The 23,529-nt window shown below is 32.5% G+C and overlaps 1 protein-coding gene across 1 annotated transcript in view; it reads left to right on the forward strand.

Moving 5' to 3' along the window:
- LOC111055871 (dynein heavy chain 1, axonemal) overlaps window positions 1–23,529 on the forward strand; it is a 357,355-nt gene that overhangs the window by 329,659 nt on the left and 4,167 nt on the right. The window contains exons 44-55 of the mRNA XM_039439162.1: window positions 1,073–1,298; window positions 4,886–5,081; window positions 7,175–7,368; window positions 9,769–9,923; window positions 13,774–14,029; window positions 14,965–15,075; window positions 17,350–17,529; window positions 19,012–19,263; window positions 19,961–20,116; window positions 20,660–20,937; window positions 21,954–22,180; window positions 23,114–23,295. Coding sequence (XP_039295096.1) covers window positions 1,073–1,298; window positions 4,886–5,081; window positions 7,175–7,368; window positions 9,769–9,923; window positions 13,774–14,029; window positions 14,965–15,075; window positions 17,350–17,529; window positions 19,012–19,263; window positions 19,961–20,116; window positions 20,660–20,937; window positions 21,954–22,180; window positions 23,114–23,295 — 2,413 coding nt within the window. The remainder of the gene's footprint in view (window positions 1–1,072; window positions 1,299–4,885; window positions 5,082–7,174; window positions 7,369–9,768; window positions 9,924–13,773; window positions 14,030–14,964; window positions 15,076–17,349; window positions 17,530–19,011; window positions 19,264–19,960; window positions 20,117–20,659; window positions 20,938–21,953; window positions 22,181–23,113; window positions 23,296–23,529) is intronic.

The raw sequence follows: 23,529 nt of genomic DNA on the forward strand, positions 1-23,529 counted from the left end.
TGGGTTCGGAACAGTTATTGTATTGAGTTGGAAAGTTGGAGATGACAGTCAGTGATTGCGATGCACGAATTTTTTGGAACTGCATACATGCAGTCTCTTGACCTGGTTCATTCAGTGTCAAGTTCATGAACTCCTTCACAAAGCTCTACCAGACTCATGCTGGAAACTCTTCTTCTTTCATTCGATATTTCAATAGAATATTAAATTGTGAACTTGGCAATATTTCTAGACTCTTTTATTGAATTTTCATTACAGAGTTTGCTATGAATGTCACGCGTGTGAGTAACCCTCCACTTCACCCCCTTTCATTTTTCTCCTTCTCCTGTTTTCTTTCCATTTGCTTCTGTACATCCACCTACGTCTTCTCATGCTTCTCTCCTTTCTTCTCCTGAAACGCACGTGAGTTGCAGTATGCAATAAAGTGCGGCCACATGCTTTTGAAGTCACGTGCTCTCTTACTAAATGAATTATTGTTGTTGGAAGCTAAAGCCTTTTACAATATATTGTCAGCCTTGCCATAGAACCTGTATGGCATTATTGAATAAAATTCAACACAATTTCAGAATACCAATATAATGCAATACCGGTATAATGCAATATATCCATTACATGCACGGTGAATCTATCCATTTCAGTGATTGAGTGAATCTAGCTTCTATAGTACAGTCATAAGTGTACATATTAATTAAACAATCAATATCAGTAAGAATATCTGATGAGATATTCGCTGTTAACATTTTCGAGTAGTATGTTAGGGTAGAAAAAATTAGCTCATTAGTCTCCAGACTTCTTCTTCTTCTTTTTCAACTTCTTCTTTTTTTTTCTCCTCCTCCTCCATACTCATCATCAATCTCTTTCTCCTCATCACTCTTTCTCACCTACCATGCTTCTTCTTCGCTCTTCTCTTTTTCTCCCCAATGTTTTTCTTCTATTATTCCTCCTACTCATCCTTCATTTCTTTATAGTTTGTATTTACTTTATTATATTTCCATATATTTACTCTACTTTCAGTCAAATTATACAAACAATTCATAAGTATGCAAAAGTCTCATCTCCAAGTACATTTTCACAGTGGCCTTGAAGACCAGATGTTGGCACTGGTCGTAATGCAGGAAAGACCCGACCTCGAAGAGGAAAGATCGGCCATTGTGGTTGGCTTAGCCGAAATGAAGAACGAGCTGAAGCAAATCGAAGACAGGATTCTGTTGAAATTGAGCTCGTCGCAAGGCTCGCCTGTCGATGACATCGATCTCATTCTCACACTCGAAGGATCCAAAGTGAAGAGTGAAGAGATAAAGGTTAGCTCACTGTAGTCCGCACTCCACTGTCATCATTCCTAATACGGTAATAAATTAATATCAATGCTTGGTAAAAACGGCGTTTTTACAGTCGGCAGTGCAGGAAGCTCGTCCTTATTGGGTTGACACCTAAAAAAACGCCTAATTCCAATTTTCAATTTGTTCAACCAATTACGACAGTTTAGGATGGATCACTCTATAGTTGCATTAACGGGTTTGATGGTCTTACAGTTTATTATTTAATACTGAAAAAAACTATCTATATTTTTCTCTATGATAGTAATGAATGTGGAAAACCAAACTCTTGAATGACTACCAAGATAAAAAGAAAATTCTCCTCGATTACCTTTTTAATGAAGCGTTTCTGAAGTTATCTCTGTGGTTTTTCTGATTTCATTATAAAATTCTCCTAGAAACTTGCAAGTTTCATCAAACTCCCACCTATTATAATTGAGTTGATATTAAATTCTTAGTGATTTCAACGGTTTCCTTTCGTTTTCAATTCAAAATTTCCAAACTGTCATATAATCTTACGCAGACAATTTTTTCTGAAAGTTTCTGGTCAAGTTTTCAATACAAATCAATGGAAGTAAGATTTTGCAATCCAACTTTATTGTCCTCAATCTCAAGCTTTATTTTTCGGTAGAGTACAAGATTGTAAATGAATTGTATTCGCTACTGATTATGATGATGATGATGATGATAATCCTATACTATTAAACGAGCAATTTCTGTTTAGATGTTTAGACGTTTTTATGTTTTTTTATATATATATATATATATATATATCTGTATGTGACCGGATCTCGAAAACGGCTCTCAAGATTCTCACGAAATTTGGAACAAAGTAGGTTTATGATAGGAAGATTCGATTGCACTAGGTCTCAACTCTGGGATAACTCGCTGAAGAACATTAAAAGGATAAATAAGTTCTTGGAAAAACAGCTGGAAATTTTGCCGTCTGTTGAAACCGTAATGGAAGAGAGTGAACGAGTGCATGTGTGTGGTGGGATCATCCAGCTGATCTGACGAGAAGAAAAATTCGGCAGGAGAAACCTATTTTCGTTTATTTCTCTTTTTTTAAAAAACATGTTTACCTACTTCAGAAAGTCCAAAATATTAACTAGATGCTTTTAGTGTAGAATAGTACATAGTATATTAACAAATATTGTAGCAAACATAGTATATCATATTCTAAATCGAATTCAAAGTAGTGTTTGTTTTTTGAAGTGTGAATAAATTGTTATTTTGATGAGTGATAGTAGCTTAACCTAGATTTTGTTTTGTACTGTAGTATAAATTTGAAAAGGGTCAGTTTTGGGCATAAGCCTGTTGTGCCTCCTCATATAACTGTACGATAAAAATATAACTATATCATATAACTGTACGACTGAGAAACTGATTAAATAAATATAAACTATAAATTCAATCTTCCGTTACAAATTTTCTATGCTTTTACACTCCAAAGCAAAGCTCGGTCCCCCGATATTAATAATTATCATAAAATTACAAGGTCCTTTCATGCTTTGTGGCACCAACGTAATCATGGAACTATCACACTATTCAGCGGCTTATTAAGCTGCTATAGTAGTAATACCAGTAGTAATAGTAGTAGGGAGTAGTAGTAGTTAATTTGCCAAGCTTTCAAGCATGTATTACGGTACTGAACACCCTTTACTAATGGTCTGGAATCCAAAGCTTTACTATTATAATCTGAGGCACATATAGATTAAAGCAATATCTCTCTCTGAGTTGGACAGCTTTAGTGCGTTTCACCACAAACTGTCAGCATTCCTTATGAATAACATCAACGCTTCCCATTTAACCAATGCTGACAGTTCAAAGAGGATCTCACTGTAGCTTAATTGACGGGTTTGATGCTCTTGAACAGTGGAATCTCTTGATCTTGTGTCAGTTAGCCTTCAACAATATCAACCTGTCAAGTAGCTTTGATGTCTTGTAATTCCGATCAATGATAATCAAATCAAATCAAATTTATTTCAATTCAATACGCAGTTAACGAACAAAAATATAAATTACATTTATGGAAAAATCAGCATGTGCAAAGAAAGAATATGAGCACATTAAGAATCGGACAACCTTATTATATTATCTCATATAGCATAGAGGGAAGATAACAAACGCTAGGATTATCCTTACAGCTTCTTATTTTGGAATCTCTAGAGCATATTTTAAAATATATTACGGTAACTTTTCGGTGAGGGCTACTCTTATTTATCTGGAAACTGGAAATCTAATGCTACTTGAAGAAACATCTGAAATCTACTTGGATATTTGATTTTCAACTGAAAATATATTGTATCTTGTTTAGATACGGATTTAGTGTTCTACACCAATATGAAAATTTCATCTCTTGAAACTTGAATAGACAATGACATCATACTTGATTTGATATATTATGAATCTGTACATACTGATTTTAATTATATCACCTCATAAATTGTACTACAGAGTGTTTATTACAGTGTCAAGTGTGGAGTGAATGTCGTAAGTAAAAGGTTTAGTGTATAGTGTATATCTTCTATGGTACCATAATATGGTATATAGTGTAGTCTGTAGATTATAATGAGGTAGAAATGTGTGTACATTGAGAAGTTCAATGCTGAAATCTCCTCAAACCTTACCTCAAAAGTTTAACTTTAAGTTTTACTTTAAAAGTTTCATCGGTAATTTCAAGTTGTATTTTTCCGCTGAATTTTATTCCAACTTTCTCAGATGAAGAGGATAAATCAAGACAACATTTTCAAATCAGTTTCACTTGGAAAATCGATGTGAGATTGTTTATCATAGAAGTTACTCACTATGGAGCTTGACAGTCCCCATATCATGAAGGGAGTGCGGTCATTATCAAGCGATAACTGAAAAAACTTCAATAACAACTAAACTTACTAACTAAGATGATTTGTGGAAGTATCAGTAGGACATTGGGGAAGAAAGCTACCACAAGCACAATAATGAAATTCTATAAGACAATGGCAGCTCCACTACTACTCTATGGTAGTGAATCGTGGGTAACATCAAAGCCACTTGAGAGTAAAGTGCAGGCAGCTGAGATGAGATTTCTTCGCAGAACTAAGGGCTGTCACAGAACAGATCACATCAGGAATGAGGATATACGGAAAGAGCTGAATATCTTCTGCCTGAATGAGATAGTTGCATCTTATCGTCAGCAATGGAAAGAGCATGTGGAACGAATGTCAGCTTCCACTGAGAATTTTCAAGTATAAACCAGTAGGCAAAAGAGACATAGGCAGGCCACGAAAAAATGGCAATGATCATTATTCATTATAAAATAGAAACAGTAGATTATAGTGGTGCTTATGATGATAATGATGTATTGAATTATATTGATGTTATTAATTTATACATTTATTTTTTTATTCTAATTACAAGCTGAATGTGAGTCGGAACAGGCAATAGCCTAATCCCTGTTTGAAAGAAGAAGAACAAGAAGACTTATGCCTACTCACTATAAAATAATGAATGTTGCCATCATATTCTGAAGAGTGTTCAACTCTTGAAAAAGATTCATTAAAAATGCTGATTTTATGTTTTATTTCTTGTAGGCCAAGGTGGAAGCCGCTGAAATAACAGAGTCAAATATCGAGGTGACAAGGCGTCTGTACATCCCAGTGGCCAAACGAGCTCAAATTCTGTTCTTCTGCCTGGCAGATCTAGCTCTCATCGATCCTATGTACCAGTACTCTCTTGAATGGTTCATACAGATATTCATACAGAGCACTGTTCAAACAGAAAAATCTGGTAACACAAACGTTTTTAACTAGAAACTAGAAATAACATAATTTCTTAATAATTTCAATTTAGTATATAACACATGTTGATGTGTGATTTAGTATAACACACATACCTCTTCATAGATAAAAAAAGTGTATTATAATATAATTGAGGCAATAAGGTTGGTTTAGTGATCAGGGGTGTAACAACCTTCGGTCTGTTGGCACTGCCTGGTCGTGGGTACGAACCCTGCCGGTAGGTGTGGAAGTTTGATCATATCTTATATCATCCATCAGGCACCCATTTCTTCTATCAGTCTACCACTCACAAGCATAAAGCTTATGTGAACATTGTACGCAATATAAAAAGGTTCAAGTATTAAATAAAGTGAAATTGACAAAGTACGGTTATCAAGTTTCTCAGTAATTTTCTTCAACACTGAAGACTACTCTAATTAATAACATACTAAAGACATAGTTCCACTTTGGAGTACTGAAGTCAAATTATGGATTATATTTCATGAGGACATATTTAGTTGACCGATACATATGTTGATAAAGTTTGGATGAGCTTTGATTCTAACATTCATGACTTTTCAAAATGTCATTTGATGAATACATATTTCATAGTATTTCATCCATTTACTGTATTACTGTATTTTATTCGAAAATATTATTATTACTGGTTCAAAAATATGTTTTCATGGAACATCATACCTATGGAATAAAGTTCAAAAGATGCTCTATTACCAATTATTATTATTATTACCAATTTAGGCTATTGTACAAAGATGGTTAAATACTCTTCCTTCTGGAATACCAAAAAAATTTACTTCATAAATATGTGTACGCGACTTCTTAAAGGATTTCGATCGGGATCTGTTATCGATGTGGGAGCCATAGCAGCTCCAGTGTCCTCCACGGCGGATAACAATATTGTCATGCTAGAACCCTGTAGCCTACTCATGAGAATGTTGTTCGCTGTAACGTATTATAGACTATAGGAAACACACGTGTTCCCGGGTTCCCGCTTGTGTTACTGAACAATACTATCAAGTTCCTCTATTGATTCATCAATGTTTGAGAATGAGGGACATTCACTTACATCTAAAAGCTATATCTATTCACAAAGCTGACTTCTAGTCCCAGCATCATATTGGTCCTGTCGTTGATAATGATGTTACCTGAATATGTGTTACAGATTGAAGCAGTGCAAGATTTATCTTGAAATCATAGATGAATTTAAAAATCCTTCTGAAAACGTGAGACAATAATCTTCAAAACTCCTGAATTCAGATTCCAACTTCTTACCATTCATCTCAAATAATTGCGACTTGTGACCAAATTTATATTATGGAGCTTTGTTCTGTTTTCAGAGCTTCCTGGTTAAAATTATTTTTCCCATTAACAAAACATTAATCAATAATATACAAGTTAATAATATTAGGCTGGATTCTCACTTATCAGTATAAGTATACAATGGAAATATTGAAAATAATACTTTTTTATAAACACCTTCTAAGTATTTTAAACAACAAGAAACTACTTTGAATCATAAAAACCATTAAAGAATTGATTGAAAGCACTTTATATTCCGAGACTTATCACATATTCAAAATAGATACACATTGTAATTTCGAATGTGCAACCTGAAGATGGGTAGAACCCGAAAAATGAAATGCTTTCAATTATTTTTCTATGAATTCAATACTTTAAAGAAGTTGAAGTACTTGTATTTCTATTTGTCATTCCTATTCAAGAGTAGCTCTAAGAAAAAACAACATTTCAAAGAAGTTTTGTTGTCTAAGAAAGGTAAAAGGTGTTTTCTAAAAGGGTACTATTCTTATTCTATTTTATTACTAAAACTTAAAGTAACCCTTGTTATTTATAACAATGGAAATATTATTCCTCTGAGTTTTAATGAGACTATTTGGGTCCGTACTTGCTCAATCGTGCTGAGTGAGAACAGTCCCATAAGAAATCATGGGAATAATATCTCTACTGTACCGGATATGTACTGATACGGATATGAGAGAGTCCAGCTTTATTCATAATGCATCTTGTACTGTATCTATTACAGATTCTTTCATTTTATAATAAATTTTCTGTTGCTGTTGCTAGGTGAAATTGATGAGAGAGTTGAGACGATCAACGATCACTTCACGTTCAACCTTTACTCGAAGGTTTGCCAGAGTTTATTCGAGAAGAACAAGCTTCAGTACGCTCTCCTCATCTGTGCGAGGATTATGCTCGATGCCGGTACACTGGACCCTCATGATTGGATGTTTTTTCTAACTGGTGGAATTCCTAAAAAGGTGGAGATTTTCAAATTCAGGCATCGTATCAATTAAATAGATGATTTGATCTGTTTGATCAAATCTATTGAAGATTGATATGGTTTGATCAATTTATTAAACATGAAAACACAATGTATGGGGAACCAGTAGTTCATTAATTAATTCATTAATCTAATGGCTCCCCGGAAAAACTTTACAAGCGCCAAAATTTGAGTACTCGATTTTTTTATTGAAAAACTTTCCTTGTGCTCTTGCCTACCATGTATACATCTATTGATAAATTTCATAACTTTTACCAGTAGTTATTGATAGGAAAAGTTCTAAAAATACTTTTAAACGCTGGTAACGTTTTTCCGGGAAGCAATTCATTATCATTGGTTTGACCAATTGAATCAAAGTCTATTTTATTACCATTTTCAGTTTATAATCCATGATCATAATTATAAAATTATTAATGTAAAATTTACATAAATATTGGTCTAAATTCAAAGTCCAATACTCCACACAAATTAATGGGAATATGTAAATAATATTAATAAGCTTATATGTGCATGGTGGTCCAAAATTTGAACCTCCATTTCTTTGACAAATAAATGATAAAAATATTTTTTTTTAACTTTGTGATGTAGAATATTCATATTTCTTTCACAAAACCGAGTTTATTTGCTTACAAAACAATAAATAGTACTATGTGCTTTAAGGGGTCAGTTCATAGTCGGATCTCATATAATGCCTGAAAGAGTTAACATGAAAATGCAATTTATAAGCAAATAGACTTTAATTTTGCTCTCCATCACAAGCAGCCAGCTAATGCATATATTTCAACACGTTACTAAGGACATGACAAATTAATTTCAGACTATTTATTATGAACCAACAAATAAAAGCTATGGAGACAGAAATATTAAATAAAAATACTAAGAAATTGTCAAAACAAACCACAGATTTATTGATACTTAGAAAGACCGGTTTCGGTTGTTACACCATTGTCAATCTCTGATAAACTGTTTCTAAACAGAAATATTTCAACCGAAAATTTTGAACAAGTACGGTACTTGATGTTTGTTATTCAAATATTTTGATACGGAATTCGCTGATCGTTTCTTTACTTTTCATATGCATGTAGCAATGAACATTTTCCAGACCGTTTATTATTGCCAAGCCAATATCTGAATTAAACTTTTCCTTTGAGAAGACTTTGGGAAATTGATAGCATGTTTCATGACTGTAAGCTTCAAAAGCCTCTGAAAGGAGAAAGTTAATAATTCAATGAAAACTCAATAAGCTCCAACTCAATAATACTAAGCATCTTTTCCTCCTTCCTTTTCCTTGTTCTTATTCTCTTCACCTCTCACACTCACTCTCTGTCTCTTTTAAATGGAGAGAGAATATTCTCTTCTCTTTTCTCTTTGATTGGAATAATTGAGATGATTTCCTCAAGGAAATATTGAGAACAAGTATTAGTAGACTATCATAATTGGCACTCTATTTCAGTTTCCAAGTATCAACATGGAAATTACTGTATGCTACATTGATTTCAGCCTGATTACACAACCATTGGTTAATGCTTATTAACGCAGAGAAGTTTATTTATTCCTCTCAATTCAACATTCAAGTGTTTTATTGAAGAGGCAGGCTTACTATACGGAATAACTCCATCTACTTTCAAGAAACTTTCTGTAATCAACTTGAAGTACACTTCCCCTTCATTATACTAACTTCCATATTTATTAAATAACCAATTTATGTTTTCTGTGACTTTGACTGGATTTGTTTCAAACTCACATACACTCTTTTCATTATTGTATCACTAGGTGTTTTTTCCAGATTTCAAATTTGGGTTTTCAACTTGTCCAGGTTAAAATGGTGCATTATTGAGTACAGTTTTCTATTTTTTTCTTTCTCGTGGAGAATTTTTTCTTCCCCCTGGAAAGAAGCTTTAGATCTTCGTCAGAGTTTTAGCCTTTTCAGATATTATACTTTTTGTAAAGTTATTTAAAGGCTCTTCTAATATACTACTACGCCTTGTGTTATAATCCATGTAGATCCATCCATGCTCCTGGAGTTTTAAGGGTGACTACTTGAAGAGCTGAACCCCTATAAATACCAGTAATCGAGTTTAAAAATTGCCACCCAGTGGTTCGTAGCCCACCTAAAACTGTAGGTCACTCATAACTCATTATCATCAGTTTCAATACCCACCCACAAGTGTGGAGCTCATGTGGGCATCATTCTCACAAATAAACAACTTTTTCCAATAAACTAACTAATTCTTCAATCAACCTCTAATAATGCTATACAGTAAGCTGGTACTGATTTTAACAATCTTATTCCTTCTTCGTTACTCACAAAATTTAGGAATAATTATGAATTAGAAAATTTTGTAAATTAAAGTGGATTTTATCATTTTATTTCAAGGATATCCCAAACCCAGAACCATCGTGGCTCCCAGTGAGAGCTTGGCAAGAAATTTTATCGCTTGGGAATTTGCCAGTTTTCAAGGACTTTGCAGAATCATTCAGTCAGAATACCGAAGATTTCAAACGTATTTTTGATTCCGCTGAGCCCCAAAGGTACCGTAGCAGCTTAATCTATCAAATATACTATGAAAATAAGCAGTTCAATGATGATAATTCAGTAAAATAATTCATTATTTCGTCACCTATTCCCATTTTTATTCAGTATTTGTATTTTAATACAGTAGGTAGTCATAAGATCACTTCACTTATATGGGCTACTTTATTCAAATTTATAAAAACAATATCAAAACTTGTATTGGTATTATTTTATTAAAAGCTTTAAAATATTTTAACGACTAGTTTCGACCATTGGTAATTTTCAAGATAAAAAGCAGAAATAAATTTTAACTTGAAAATGACCAATGGCTTAGCCACCTCTAATACAAGGCCCCGGCCTACGATATTGCAACGTCGCAGCGTAGGCCTAGAATCTAATACATGATTGATGAAAAAGATCAGCTGGTATTTTTTTTAATCTTTTTCACCAATCACGTATGTATTAGATTGTAGGCCTACACTGCGACGTTGCAATATCTTAGGCCGGGGCCTTATATTAGAGGTGGCTATGCCAATGGTCGAAACTAGTCGTTAAAATATTTAAAAGTTTTTAATAAAGGGGTACTACAAGTTTTTATATGTTTTTTTATAAGCCTTAAATATAGCTAGTAGATCGACTAGGAGATAGCTAATAGTCCATATAATTATCTCCTATTAGTAATGGGAGTTCTATTTCACCAATAACTTAAATAATCTTCTTCCTCTCTAAATCCTTTGTCCCATTTCTCTTGGGGTCGGCCCTCCTAATCCTTTTCCATCATTATGAGCGTTGTTGAATTGATTCAGGCTCTAAATTCGTAGTCCTCAAATCCTTGAAGATGGTACCCATCCAGGTTAATAGTCAGCAGTCTACCAATAATTGTATGATATTATAATAAATTGAACAATATAAACTTTGATTGTGGATTAGTATTATACTAGATTGAAAGTGTCGTTCTCAGCTAAGGTTGTTCAATGATAGCTGTGATTTGATAATGTGATAATGAACTGTGATTTGCGATAATGTGATTTTGGTATCATTGAACACTTCTGCTTGAAGCTCTTGCATATTTTTAATGAATATAAATAAATCCTCGAAAGGTTATGAATTCAGTGATTCGACTTTTCTTTCAAATTGAATGTTAGAGGCTCACCTTATTTATTGATTCTCTCTCCTGTGGAATTTTGTGAAATATGAACATGGTCGATTAACACTCACATAATTTTTGTTAATTAGTATGTATTAGTAAAGATTATGTTCAATTAAATCGGTATTTTTAATGATTATTTGTCTCTAGTATCACTCATTCAATTTGCTTTATCTATTAATTTATTAAGATATAGATCATACAAAGCACGGGAGAGTAATTATGTTTTCCAAATTGATTGAAGTAAACTAAATGTTCACCATCTTTTGCCCGATTCCTCTTAATCATATACAAAATACCCAAAAAAGCTTAAGAAAATCATGTTAGAAGAGTACAAATCTGTATTAGGATACATTATACAAATCTGTTGTAAATATTGACAAAAGCTCAGAAATATATATAATTTTTAGAGTTTCAAGTATAATCTAATTTTGTTCAATCTGTTAATTAGCTATTAACAATACTCGATTTAGAATATTCAATAAGGTAGTCTCTTGAACAAGTTGATATTATAGTATTCGTATTTGAAATGGATTGCAAACCACTTAAAATTTTAAAACAACCTCAAGATAATTTTTCATCTGGAAGAGTTCCTATTCAGCTAAAGAATTTTTTCTCAGCGACTAATTGGAATCTAGTATTAAGATTAACGAGCAAACTTTTTTCAACCGAAAATAAGAGAGTTTGAGAGAGTTGGAAGTAGAGGGAGTTAGAGTTAGAGAGTTAGTTTAAGCGAGAGTTAGAGAATGAGACACTTTTCTTCATCAATGTCAATACTGAAATATCTGACCTTTCCACAAAGATGCTGGGATGAACTTTCCCTATAATAGGATTTTCGGATTTCTTATCAGTATTTGAAAAATGAAGCTTTCTGAGGGTTTAATTAATCTTCACTCCCAAACGAATTAGAGGAGTTTCTCAGTTTTTTTTATATCATTCTTGATTTCGAAGTGACTTATCACTTCTCACCACATCAATCAAAAACGTTCTTCAGGTCTTAATTTGGTATTTTTGATGGAAAATCTTTGACTAATTTTGAAAGAAATAGGTCAAAGGTCCTTCTGGATTGAATGAATTGGAGTAGACAGCATCAGACATCCAATTACAGGTTCATTGACAATTAATCAACTGTAATAGCTTTTTCATAGTTCATGTTTTGCATCATAGAAAGTGTGTATTTTGATAAGCTCATGAGGGTCTACTACTTATGTGTCTCAGAATAAAATATGTTACTAGATCAGGAATAGTCATAATATTTTTACAAAGTGGACATCTATAGCAGAATACGTATCTGCAACTCACTGTCAACAAACAAGGAATATTATGTTGGCATTGCCAAATATCACATTAATAATAATTGTTATGCAAGTTACAGTCAATGTCTATTTGTAGATAATTTTATATTCTGTATACTCTGGTAATATTGTATTGTACAAATATGTATTTGTGATTTTTTGCCATAAATTAAATTAAATTCAATTCAATCTCCATTAGTTGAGAAATAATCAATTGTGATTGAATGATTTTTTTTCCTTTTTCATTTCATTTTTTTTTCAATGAATTTTCTTTCTTTTTACTAATTCCCTAGCAAAAGCTGATGTATTTCTCTTATTTTCTGCTTGCACTTGGTATTTGTTTTCTTTTATCTTATACTTGAAATCTTTGAAGTGTCATATCTATTTTTTATACGTTTTTTTAGCTTTCGTAACTTGTTTTTTGTTTTTTGTAACTGGGCACCCGCCGAAAAACCTTCGGGTTTGGCAGGACCCTTAATTGTTTTGAGTTGTGAATAAAAATTTTGATTTTTATGTCAATGATGAGTAATTAATGAAGAGGTCATTCTGACATTTTTATTTTTTATAAACAGGATTATTTTTGTTCATTACGTGATACAACTCTCTAATAAAGTGGTATAATGTATCATGTGGCTCATATGAATCATATTGTGGCAACATATTTTTGTTTATACAGTAGAATGGCTATTAGCTTTATACTTCAACTTTACAATAATTTTCTCACTATAAATAAATTACAAGGGAATGAGTAATATTAATGCGATCATTATCATATTAATCACGTATGGTACAATAAATGTGTAATATTAATAGTATTATCAACAACATCATCAGTGGCGGATCTAGAACATACTCAATGGGGGGATCTAGAACCATATCGTGGGCACCTTTGGGAGAGTCCAAAAGGTATCACAAGTTATCCATACTTTATGAGAAACAATAAATTTGCTTCTTGTTTGGAATGAAGGTTTTTGAGTAATGAAGAGGCTAATCTGGTATTATTGACAATAATATCAACCTAAAGGTTGTGACTTGAAATGTTATTTCCTGTTGTTGGAATTTCTCAATAGATTTCCATCAATAAGATGATCATACAGCTTGGTGAATTCGAACCATCACGATCAAGCAGCTTACCGTAGTCCCTTTTCAATGAATTAAGCCTACCAAATTTTGATTCCCTAATTAATTTAAATAAGAATTTCTCACCATCCTAACAAATCCGGCTTGAACTTTAGACCACCTTCTATATGTTATTTTGGACCAATTTCTTCTATATTTTCTTATATTATTTTGTACATCACATGAATGTTTTTGATATCTTATCTTATATATTCATATGATAAATATTATCATGTATTTCTCATTTAATAGGATGATTCACATTAATGACAAATTATAAGGTATCATTTATTTTTTATTCAATAGGATGCCATTACCCGGTGAATGGAACTCTAAGCTGGACGATTTCAAGAAAATGATTGTCCTGAAATGTTTGCGACCAGACAAAGTGACAAATGCAATTCAGCAGTTTCTGGTTTCGCATTTGGGCCAACAATTCATCGAACCCCGCACCACTGACTTGGAGGCCATGTTTGCTGACTCCAACAGCACCACACCTCTCATCTTTGTACTATCAACTGGTACAGATCCGGCTGCTGATCTATACAAATTTGCTGACAAGGTTAAACATCTAAATTTTTTCCAATTCTTGAATGCATCTTTCATAATCTTTAGATGAGAATTGGATTATTTGATAAATAATAGTTTGAAGAAAAATGATTGGTTATATAAAAAGATTCAGTACGGTAGGTACTACTACAGAATACAGCAGTTTTCTAGCAAAAAGCAGTTTTATAGCAGTTTTCTGTGGTACTACCTGTGGCGTTCTACTTACGCTATTTTTTCTCTATGGTAGCCTACTTCATATCAATGCTGAAGCTTACTTTTATTCATGGATAGTCATGATGATACATCATTGTTACAAACATTATTATTGTGTAACTGGGGAATTACATTTGATTTGATTTGATGAATGTGAATTAGAATGGATTACATTTGAATAACAAGATAAAAAGCAGATAATAACCAGATATTTAGAACCGACCGTACTTAAAAAAATAATGGGAAAATCTATAATGAATTTCGGTTCAAGCAGTTCTTGCTCGCTGAGCAATCAGCCATGAAGAGAAGCACATATTATGAGGAAGTTAGAAAAATTTAACTGATGAGAATAAACGAATAATTATCACCAATATAGTTACCTACTTTTCTGATTTATGATATTTGATATTCAAAGCATCCAGTGACCTCCTATCAAAGGGGTATAAATGACTTGTCATGTCAATTTTAAAGTTGAGTCATTTCACGTTTAATTGATGAAAGCATTGGAGGATGAGTGACTGGCGTTCAAATGCTCATTAACCTCACGTATCGAATAGAAACAACATTCAATTAGCTCTTTTTTCAATTCGTATCTTTTTCAATTTATTATCTAAATATCAGGATAAACATCATTCATATTATATGAGTATTTGTATAGAAAAATTTTTAATATTATTTTATATGCAGAAATGAAATATTGATAAAGTAGGTCTAAATTGACAATATATTTTGCAGAATAAAATGACGAAACGAATGATGTCAATATCTCTTGGACAAGGACAAGGGCCAATTGCAGAGAATATGCTGCTGCAGTCTATTGAAATAGGAAATTGGATTTTCTTTCAAGTGAGTGCCTCGTAAATACCTATAAGCAACCGATATCAATCGTTCAGAGAATGAGGTTGGGAAGTAACTAATTAGCATAACCCATGCCAGAATTTTTAAAAATCAATGTGTTGTAATTTAATTTTGTTTTGTTTTTGTTTGATTGGCATAAATTCAAATTACAACATCTTAGAAATACAAAATAAAAGCAATACAAATTTTACAACATAAAAAAATACTATTACAAAATAAAATGCAATGCCAATTGAGTATTTGCATTATATTTAGTACCATCTCAAACAGGTACTAAACCTGTTTGAGATGGTGATATAAAATTTATTACAAAACTATAGCGCTAAAATGTAGTTACTGAGGCCGACAGTCGCATATGAATAAGTGACACATATTACATAACAGTATCGATGATTTATCAAATTTAGCTTCGAAGTATATTGTACAATATTATGATATACACAAGTCTACATGAGAATTGAAAAAATAAAATACAATATTAATTAAAAAATAAATACAATTTTAACATTGAATGCCCTAAAGGTATTCCTGTATTAATTGGGCATTAACAATATTTTATAATATAAATAGAAAAAAAAGAAAATTACAGAAAACAAGAAATTTAAAAATATTCAAGTTGAACATCAAAAGAAAAAATCTACTGTATGAGTTTGGTTTCCGTGCAGGAGGCATTCAGAACACAGTCTTATTAGGAGCGTACAGATCTACGCAATTAATAATGAGATTCAGTATCTTCCATTTTTATCGTATTTCATTTATTTATTTGAAACACTAGATATTGTAATAAATACCCGAAACCAGTCGTGTAATCAATAATAGGTATTAGGTACTGTCAATATACCTATATACAGGTATATAATTACCTGGGGTATTCTAGGTACCTAATTGGGTACTGTGGAAAAAAAGAGTACTAGTAATTCAATATAAATATAATGGGAATATTTAGTACGGTAGGCCTGTAATACTCGTATACCTTTCAACTTGAGAAATCACATTTTTCATTATAGGTACTTCACGAACTATTCCACCTTACATCAGTGCTCCCTTCTCAACTTCCGAGAACAGTAGTTTTTCACAAATGCAATAGTATATAGAGCACTATATACTTTATCATAAAGCTCTCGCACACAACAGTGATATAATGGCAGTGAAAACATGATTTCCACGAGCTCTAATTGAACACTTTTCCAATTGGAAATCTTTATCACTCATCTCGGCCGAGTGAGTATGAATGATACCATTAGAACTTATGGCAATTATATTTTCACTGTTGTGTGCGAATACAGCTTGATACAGATATTTTTTATTATTCTAAGTCTAGTTTATTTAATATAAGTTTAAAACATTTACACTTGAAAACGCATAAGCTCTTTAACAAGAAAATCCCTATCCCTTGACATTATCGTCAATCATCTTCACGAATATAGCCTACTATCTTCATTAAATCATATTTATTAGTATTCAGGAGAGAATATATTCGTTTTGGTAGAATTAAACCTTAACTAATAGGCTAAGCATACTAGCATTACTGTTTGTAAGGGGCCAAGAAATATACATGTAAATGTTTAAGTCATTTTTAATGATTGAGGGTTATTTTTAATTTGATGAGGCATGAAGTTGCCTTATAACCTTGGGAAGAAAACTGAAATATTTTCACCTCAACTCGGTCAATTCCAAAATATTACCTTATCATTTTCACACTATTCAATATACACAAAAATGCATCTGATTATTAGATAAGTTAACATTAATTAATTTTCTGTGTTGCGGTAAATATTCCTATTGAATGAGAACGAATTTGTTAATTTTATTGATATTTCCGAAACCACTTATTTATTTATAGAAATTTACATAGGCCTACTACTATTGATTGAAAATTTAATTGAATAGATTGAAAAAATCTTTATTCATAAAACATGTAAAAATACAGATGAATAGTGTGTCACAGAACTTTATGTAGCCTTACAAAGAAATGTCATACACATAAATATTATCATCAGATTCATGTAACGAATACAGTAATAAGCCTACCAAAATATTCCTTCAATTCAATACCAAACCTTTTAATATCTTCCAAAATTTTCTAATCGTTTGGCAATTTTGTAAAAAAATTCCTATAGTTTCGGTTGTTATTATCAATCTCTAATAAAATATCCATCAATTGGTAATATTTTCAATTATTGACCTACGTTATTCAATGTAAGGTTAGACTACTCAGAAATTTATTAAATAGATAAAGAATATATGAATGAATTATTGCAGAACTGTCACCTTGCACCAAGTTGGATGCCTCGTTTGGAGTACCTGATGGACAACATCCCAGTGGACACAGTCCATAAGGACTTCAGGGTGTGGCTGACCTCAGCCCCCAGCCCCGCCTTTCCCGTCTCCATCCTACAGAACGGCAGCAAAATGACCGTCGAACCGCCAAGAGGCATCAAGGTCAGTCATTTATGCTAATCAAATAGCTTAGATTCACTCACTTGAAAATTACATTACCGTACTGTTGAAACATGTGGTGTGTAGAATATTTTAAAAGAGGTTACTTGGATTTTTTATTTTTTATAATAATTGGGTAAAATTATTAAACGAAAATTACTAAACGAAAATCCCAATTAAATGATGTCAATCACCCCGAATAAGACTGCTGCTACTGCAAATATTGACAACAGGGTTAACAGCTGGATGGAAATTCGATGAGCGCTACTATCCAAAAATTATTTGCCAGCCCGGAAATCGAACCCGATACTCCCTAATTGCCAGTCAGGAATGCTTTACCTTACACCAAACTTTTTATTTTTCCTTTTTATTCCTTGATTACTTTGTTTTAGTTTAAACACTGTGTATCCTTATATTTAAATGTTGATAATCAAATGCTGTTTCATATTAATTATCTATTAGTATAGCAAACACTCATCATTTATAATTTAGAAAATACACCAATCAAATGATGGAATAAATGTGACGCCACAGTCTTGAACCACATCATTTACCTGGTACATTTAAGCATAGAGAGAGCCTGAAATATATAAACTTGCACCTTACTCCCTTGGTATATAGGTACCTAGTTTATGTTCTAAATTTCAAACCGATTTTCTGTTAACTCAAACTCAATTACTGTCGACTACTGCCTGTTGTTACTGTTTTGTCTGGGTGAGAGTTTGAGAACGGCACAGTATGAGAGACTGCCAACTCCATGAAAAAACTACTAGGACTATCGGCTTGAGCTAACAGTAACATTTGGAACATAAACGCCTCATAACATGGGATATCTTCTTATGCTATATTTTCTCTATGATTTAGGTAAATCACTCTTTTTATTTATCTTTAACAATATTTTATAAGTTGAGGCAACCACCTGAATTCATCAAAATGACAGAATCAATCGAAGTTCTAGATTATAATATTGTATCTAAAATAATTATGTTCCTCACTAAAATTATTTTGGAGAATCGATCATCAATTTTTACTAAGAGCTAACTAGAAGATTATTCAATGTTATTCTCTTTAGAATTTCAATAATATATCATGATAATAATTCTATTTTCAATAATGAAAACACTGGGATTTTTTCAAAAAATATCACTTATTTATTGTAAAACAACAAACATGTTTCGACACCAATGGTGTTATAATCAGTGTGAAAATACAAAACTTTGTTATTTGTTTCAAAGTTTTGAATTTTCACACTGATGATGACATCATCTAAACTGAATTTCAAAGTTTTAAATTTTCACACTGATTATTATGGCACCATTGGTGTCGAAACATGTTTATTACTGTATTTTACAAGAAAAAAGTGATATTTTCTGACAATATCCCAGTGTTTTTATTATGGATAGATATCACAGCATCTCACCGTCAACAGTATCTGAAGTGAAATTCCATTTACCTTTCTTCTAGAAAATTCTATGACTTTTACAGGCAAACATGCTTCGAGCATTCACAGGACAAGTAATGGAGTACAACAACTACTTATCATCAGGAAAACCGAAAGTTCAGAGCTTCAAGTGGCTCCTCTTCTCTCTCTGTCTGTTCCATGGAGTTTGCCTTGAGAGGAGGAAATTCGGTCCTCTAGGTTTCAACATTCCATATGAGTTCACAGACGGAGATCTACGCATATGCATCTCACAGCTGCAGATGTTCATCGAAGAGTATGATGAAGTTCCATTCAAGGTAAACCCACCAGTAAAAAAAGTAGTTCACATTTGGATCTAGATCTTATTCACAAATCTTAAATTCAGAACTGAGAACTGTAGGTTATTTATTATTGGTGAAAAGTGTAATTTCAAAATTAAATCACATCTATAGAAGTAGATATTATTCATAAATCTTTAATCCAGAACTGACACATACTAGAAACTCTAAACTTACATAGTGCCGGTTGCACAAAAGCCGGTTAAATTTTAACCGTGATTAATTTCACAGAACCTATCAGACAAGGCCTTTTTCCGGCTTTTCTGATTGGTTCTCGTGGAATTAATCACGATTAAAATTTAACCGGCTTTTGTGCAACCGGCACATCATCTTGTATCTACATAATTCATTGCCTCTTTTCTGTATAGGGCTACTCTTGTAATATAAATAGAAATAAAAATTAAAATCTCAGTACCCTTTTTCGAATTATTTTTATAATTTTTAATTTTATTTCTACATAATTCAGTTTGTATATTATTTACTCTGTATTCTATTATTTAAAATTATGCAGTCTTGTAATTTCAGTTCATTTTATTTTTTTAGAAATGAATTCAAATTTATATTTTGATAAATATTACAACATTACTGTTGAGTAAATATCACATATAGATCTTATTTATAACATAGTTTGAATAATTGCAATATTATTTATTCATCCATTACCTATTATTTGCAGGTACTCTCATACACAGCAGGAGAAATAAACTACGGTGGACGCGTGACGGATGATTGGGACAGAAGATGTATCATGAACGTTCTGGCCGACTTCTACAAACCGGAAGTTATGAGTGATGGATATTCTTTTGATGGACCTGATAAAATTTATCATCAGGTAATTAATCATTTGTCTATTCAATAATATTCTATAGTGAGGTCCACGTTATAATGGCAGTGGAGGAAGATAGGAGAACAATGTTGCCAATCCTCCGTCTTGTCAATATACCTTCTACAGACGGTAGCTGATACAGGTCTATTGATGTAATATAATATTAACTGTTCATTCCAGTATAAAATAATTAATTTTATTTTATTTAGCAAGAAATAATATTTTTCAATAATTTCATAATGCATTTTCATAATCAAGATGAAATATTTTGTCAATTAATTATTAATTCTACATTGTTGAAAGACGATCTAGCAACAGAGTAAAGCGAGAAAGAGATAGCGCTATCCGCTTTGTTGAATGATAGACAAGTATAGCAATACCATTGCTAATGAAACACTGCCATTATAACGTGGACCTCACTATATCAAATCTACATTTTAATGAATATTTTTCAAATTAATAATGTAGTTCTCTACGTTCTCGCTGTTATAGAGGATACATATCACATTATCAATCTGTATTTTATTAATCTACTTTTTCTTATCATAGTTACCGGAGGACACGGCCATAATCGACTACGTGACATACATTCGGACCCTGCCGGTGAACGACTCAACCGTTCTGTTCGGCCTGCATTCTAACGCGGACATCTCGAGTGCCCAGGCCGAGGCCTACTCGAGCCTCGCCGTGCTGCTGTCCATGCAGCCCAGGGTGGTCGGCGAGGAGGCCTCCAATGAGGAAGAGGTCACCGCTCAGCTGGCTCACAGCATCCTCGACGCCGTTCCGCAGCCTCGCGGCGCCAAGGAGCTCGCTAGGATTCAGAAAATGTGAGTATTTCCACTGAATACAAGGTATATTCACTTACTAGTAGGTAACCTGTGCTCCACAAGGGACTAATAATTAATAGCTTTACAAACTGTAAGCTTGACGTAATGGAATTTTGAAGGATTGAGAATTTCTCAATTCCTCTTTAGCCCTCATCAGTGAATTAAGCATCTACATGCAAAGTTAATCAGTCAATTAGTTTAGACGTGATGTGATGCGTCATTCGTGAATTTCCTATCCCGTACGTGTATCAGCCAATTCTTTCCGTTATATATTACAGATTATCAGTTCCAGCTATATGCTTTTAGAGTTAAGTTTGATTTCTGTCTTTCTTCAAAATTATTTCTTCGATATGTAAATATTTCCTATTTTAGTTTTTCTATTCCTTCATTCAACAATGACAAAAACACATATATACTGGTTATCATAAAATGGTTGGAAATGGATATTGTACTAACTGTATATGGGTACATCAATAAATCAAATAATGAAATAATAGATTCAAGGATATTATCAAGCAGGTTGGTATTTTCCATTGATTTTTCAAGATGATTGCTGAAAATAGTATTTTTATATAGGGTCTAAAACAGGATATTTTTAAATTGATTTTTCAAGGTGATAATTCGCTGAAAATCGCAGTTTTTTTTAATTGAAAGGGGTAGACTTGATTGTTTGAAGAATGGATCAGTTTTATCCAAATTATGAAATAAAATCACAGAGAAAACATGGCATAAGAACTTATGAAGATATCTCATTGTATATTCCAAGCCGATTTTTTGTTAACTCAAGCCGATTACTATCGACTACTTTTATTACAGTTTCATATACAGTACTATTACTGCGTTCTACTACTTATTACCATAGAGAAAATATAACAGTAGATATAACTTATGCTATCTTTTTAATTTAATAGCTTATGAAATTTTAATTTAGATCTATTCTAGAGACATTCATGTTGATAGAAGATAACATTCATTTAGATGCACTAGATTTTACTAAAATGATTGTTTTTCTTCAGGTACCCAGTGCTCTACCAAGAGTCTCTGAACACCGTTCTTGTTCAAGAAGTGATAAGATTCGAGAAATTGTTGACAATCATCCACTCAACATTGAAAGATCTGCTCAAAGCTCTGAAAGGTCTAGCTATTCTTTCTGAAAAACTCGAGATGATTTTGAACAGTCTGTTCAAAAATACTGTACCCGATGTGTGGGCTTCAAAGGCGTATCCATCTCTGAAGCACCTGGGTGTGTATCTATATTTTCAACAGTTTATACATTCAACCAGTCAAATCTATATGAGAGTGAAAAAATTGAATTCCTTATGGAGAGTAGAATGATTTGTATACAGTACACAAGTTATTATAAATAACAAGGGCTACGTTACTTTTAGTAATATGAATGAAATTGAAATGTTATTTATTTATATTGTATTCTTATATAACTTTAAAGTGAAAAAACACTCACATTTTTTGGTGTGGCGACGCGTTTTGAGCTGGTGTTGCACATTCTCATGCCAAACAGAAACATTAAGGTTAACCTTAAATACTTTATTAGTTTCTGTTTGGCTTGAGAATGTGCAACACCAGCACGAAACGCGTCGCCTCACCAAAGAATGTGAGTGTTTTTTCACTTCAAAGTTATATAAGAATAGAATAATAGTAGTTATTCCAGTGAAACTAACAATATGGATAACCAACAACGTTATTTATTTGTTGATTATTCATTCCAAATCTGTACCGAAAGATGGGATGAATCCTGATGATATATATATATATATGATTTTGATAATTTGAAGTTTGCTGTTTTTAAAAAGGAGGTACCTATAAAGTGTTAATTTGGTACACAAAAGTATTTGCCCCCTGAAAGTATTTCAGTGGATTGAAATTCGAGTACGTTCTTCAAATATCTATAGAAATCTTGATGAGGTAATAGTCATTGGTTATATGCGGTTATAAGGTTTCACATATTTTTTAAATAAATATGAATGTACTGATTTTGTAATATACATTGATGTACCTATATCTTTCTGTTTTTTATACTTTATTGTTTATCTGGGAGAAAAAATCCAATCTAATAATAGTGATAAGAGGAGATTTTCAAGCAATATTATTCCAACACACCCAAAACCGTTAATAGAATGATGGGGAATGAACCAAAATGTTGTCTCTTATTTTGCAGGTGCTTGGGTTAGTGACCTCCAGGCAAGGATTGCGTTCATCAACAAATGGATTCAGAATGGAATACCAACCAGCTTCTGGATTTCTGGCTTCTATTTTCCACAGGCATTTCTTACTGGATGCCTTCAGAACTATGCTAGGAGAAAACAAATTGCGATTGATTCAATAAGCTACAAGTTCATGGTGAGTTACCTACCTATATAGTGGCAACCCATTGTAGCCTAATGTAGATTTGCACCCTTATCGTAGATTGGCCTTCATATTTTCAGAAAACTGGTCTTAATAATAATAATACTGAGGGTGAAGCCCACATAAGCTCTTAAACTTGTGCGTGGGTAATGAGTGAAATCCACTTTAGTATTTTACATTGCTGAATTTAATTTGAATTAGTGGATTTTTTATTAGTTTATTCTCAAT

This window comes from Nilaparvata lugens, chromosome 12 (genome assembly GCF_014356525.2).
Source record: "Nilaparvata lugens isolate BPH chromosome 12, ASM1435652v1, whole genome shotgun sequence".
NCBI classification, from domain to species: domain Eukaryota; kingdom Metazoa; phylum Arthropoda; class Insecta; order Hemiptera; family Delphacidae; genus Nilaparvata; species Nilaparvata lugens.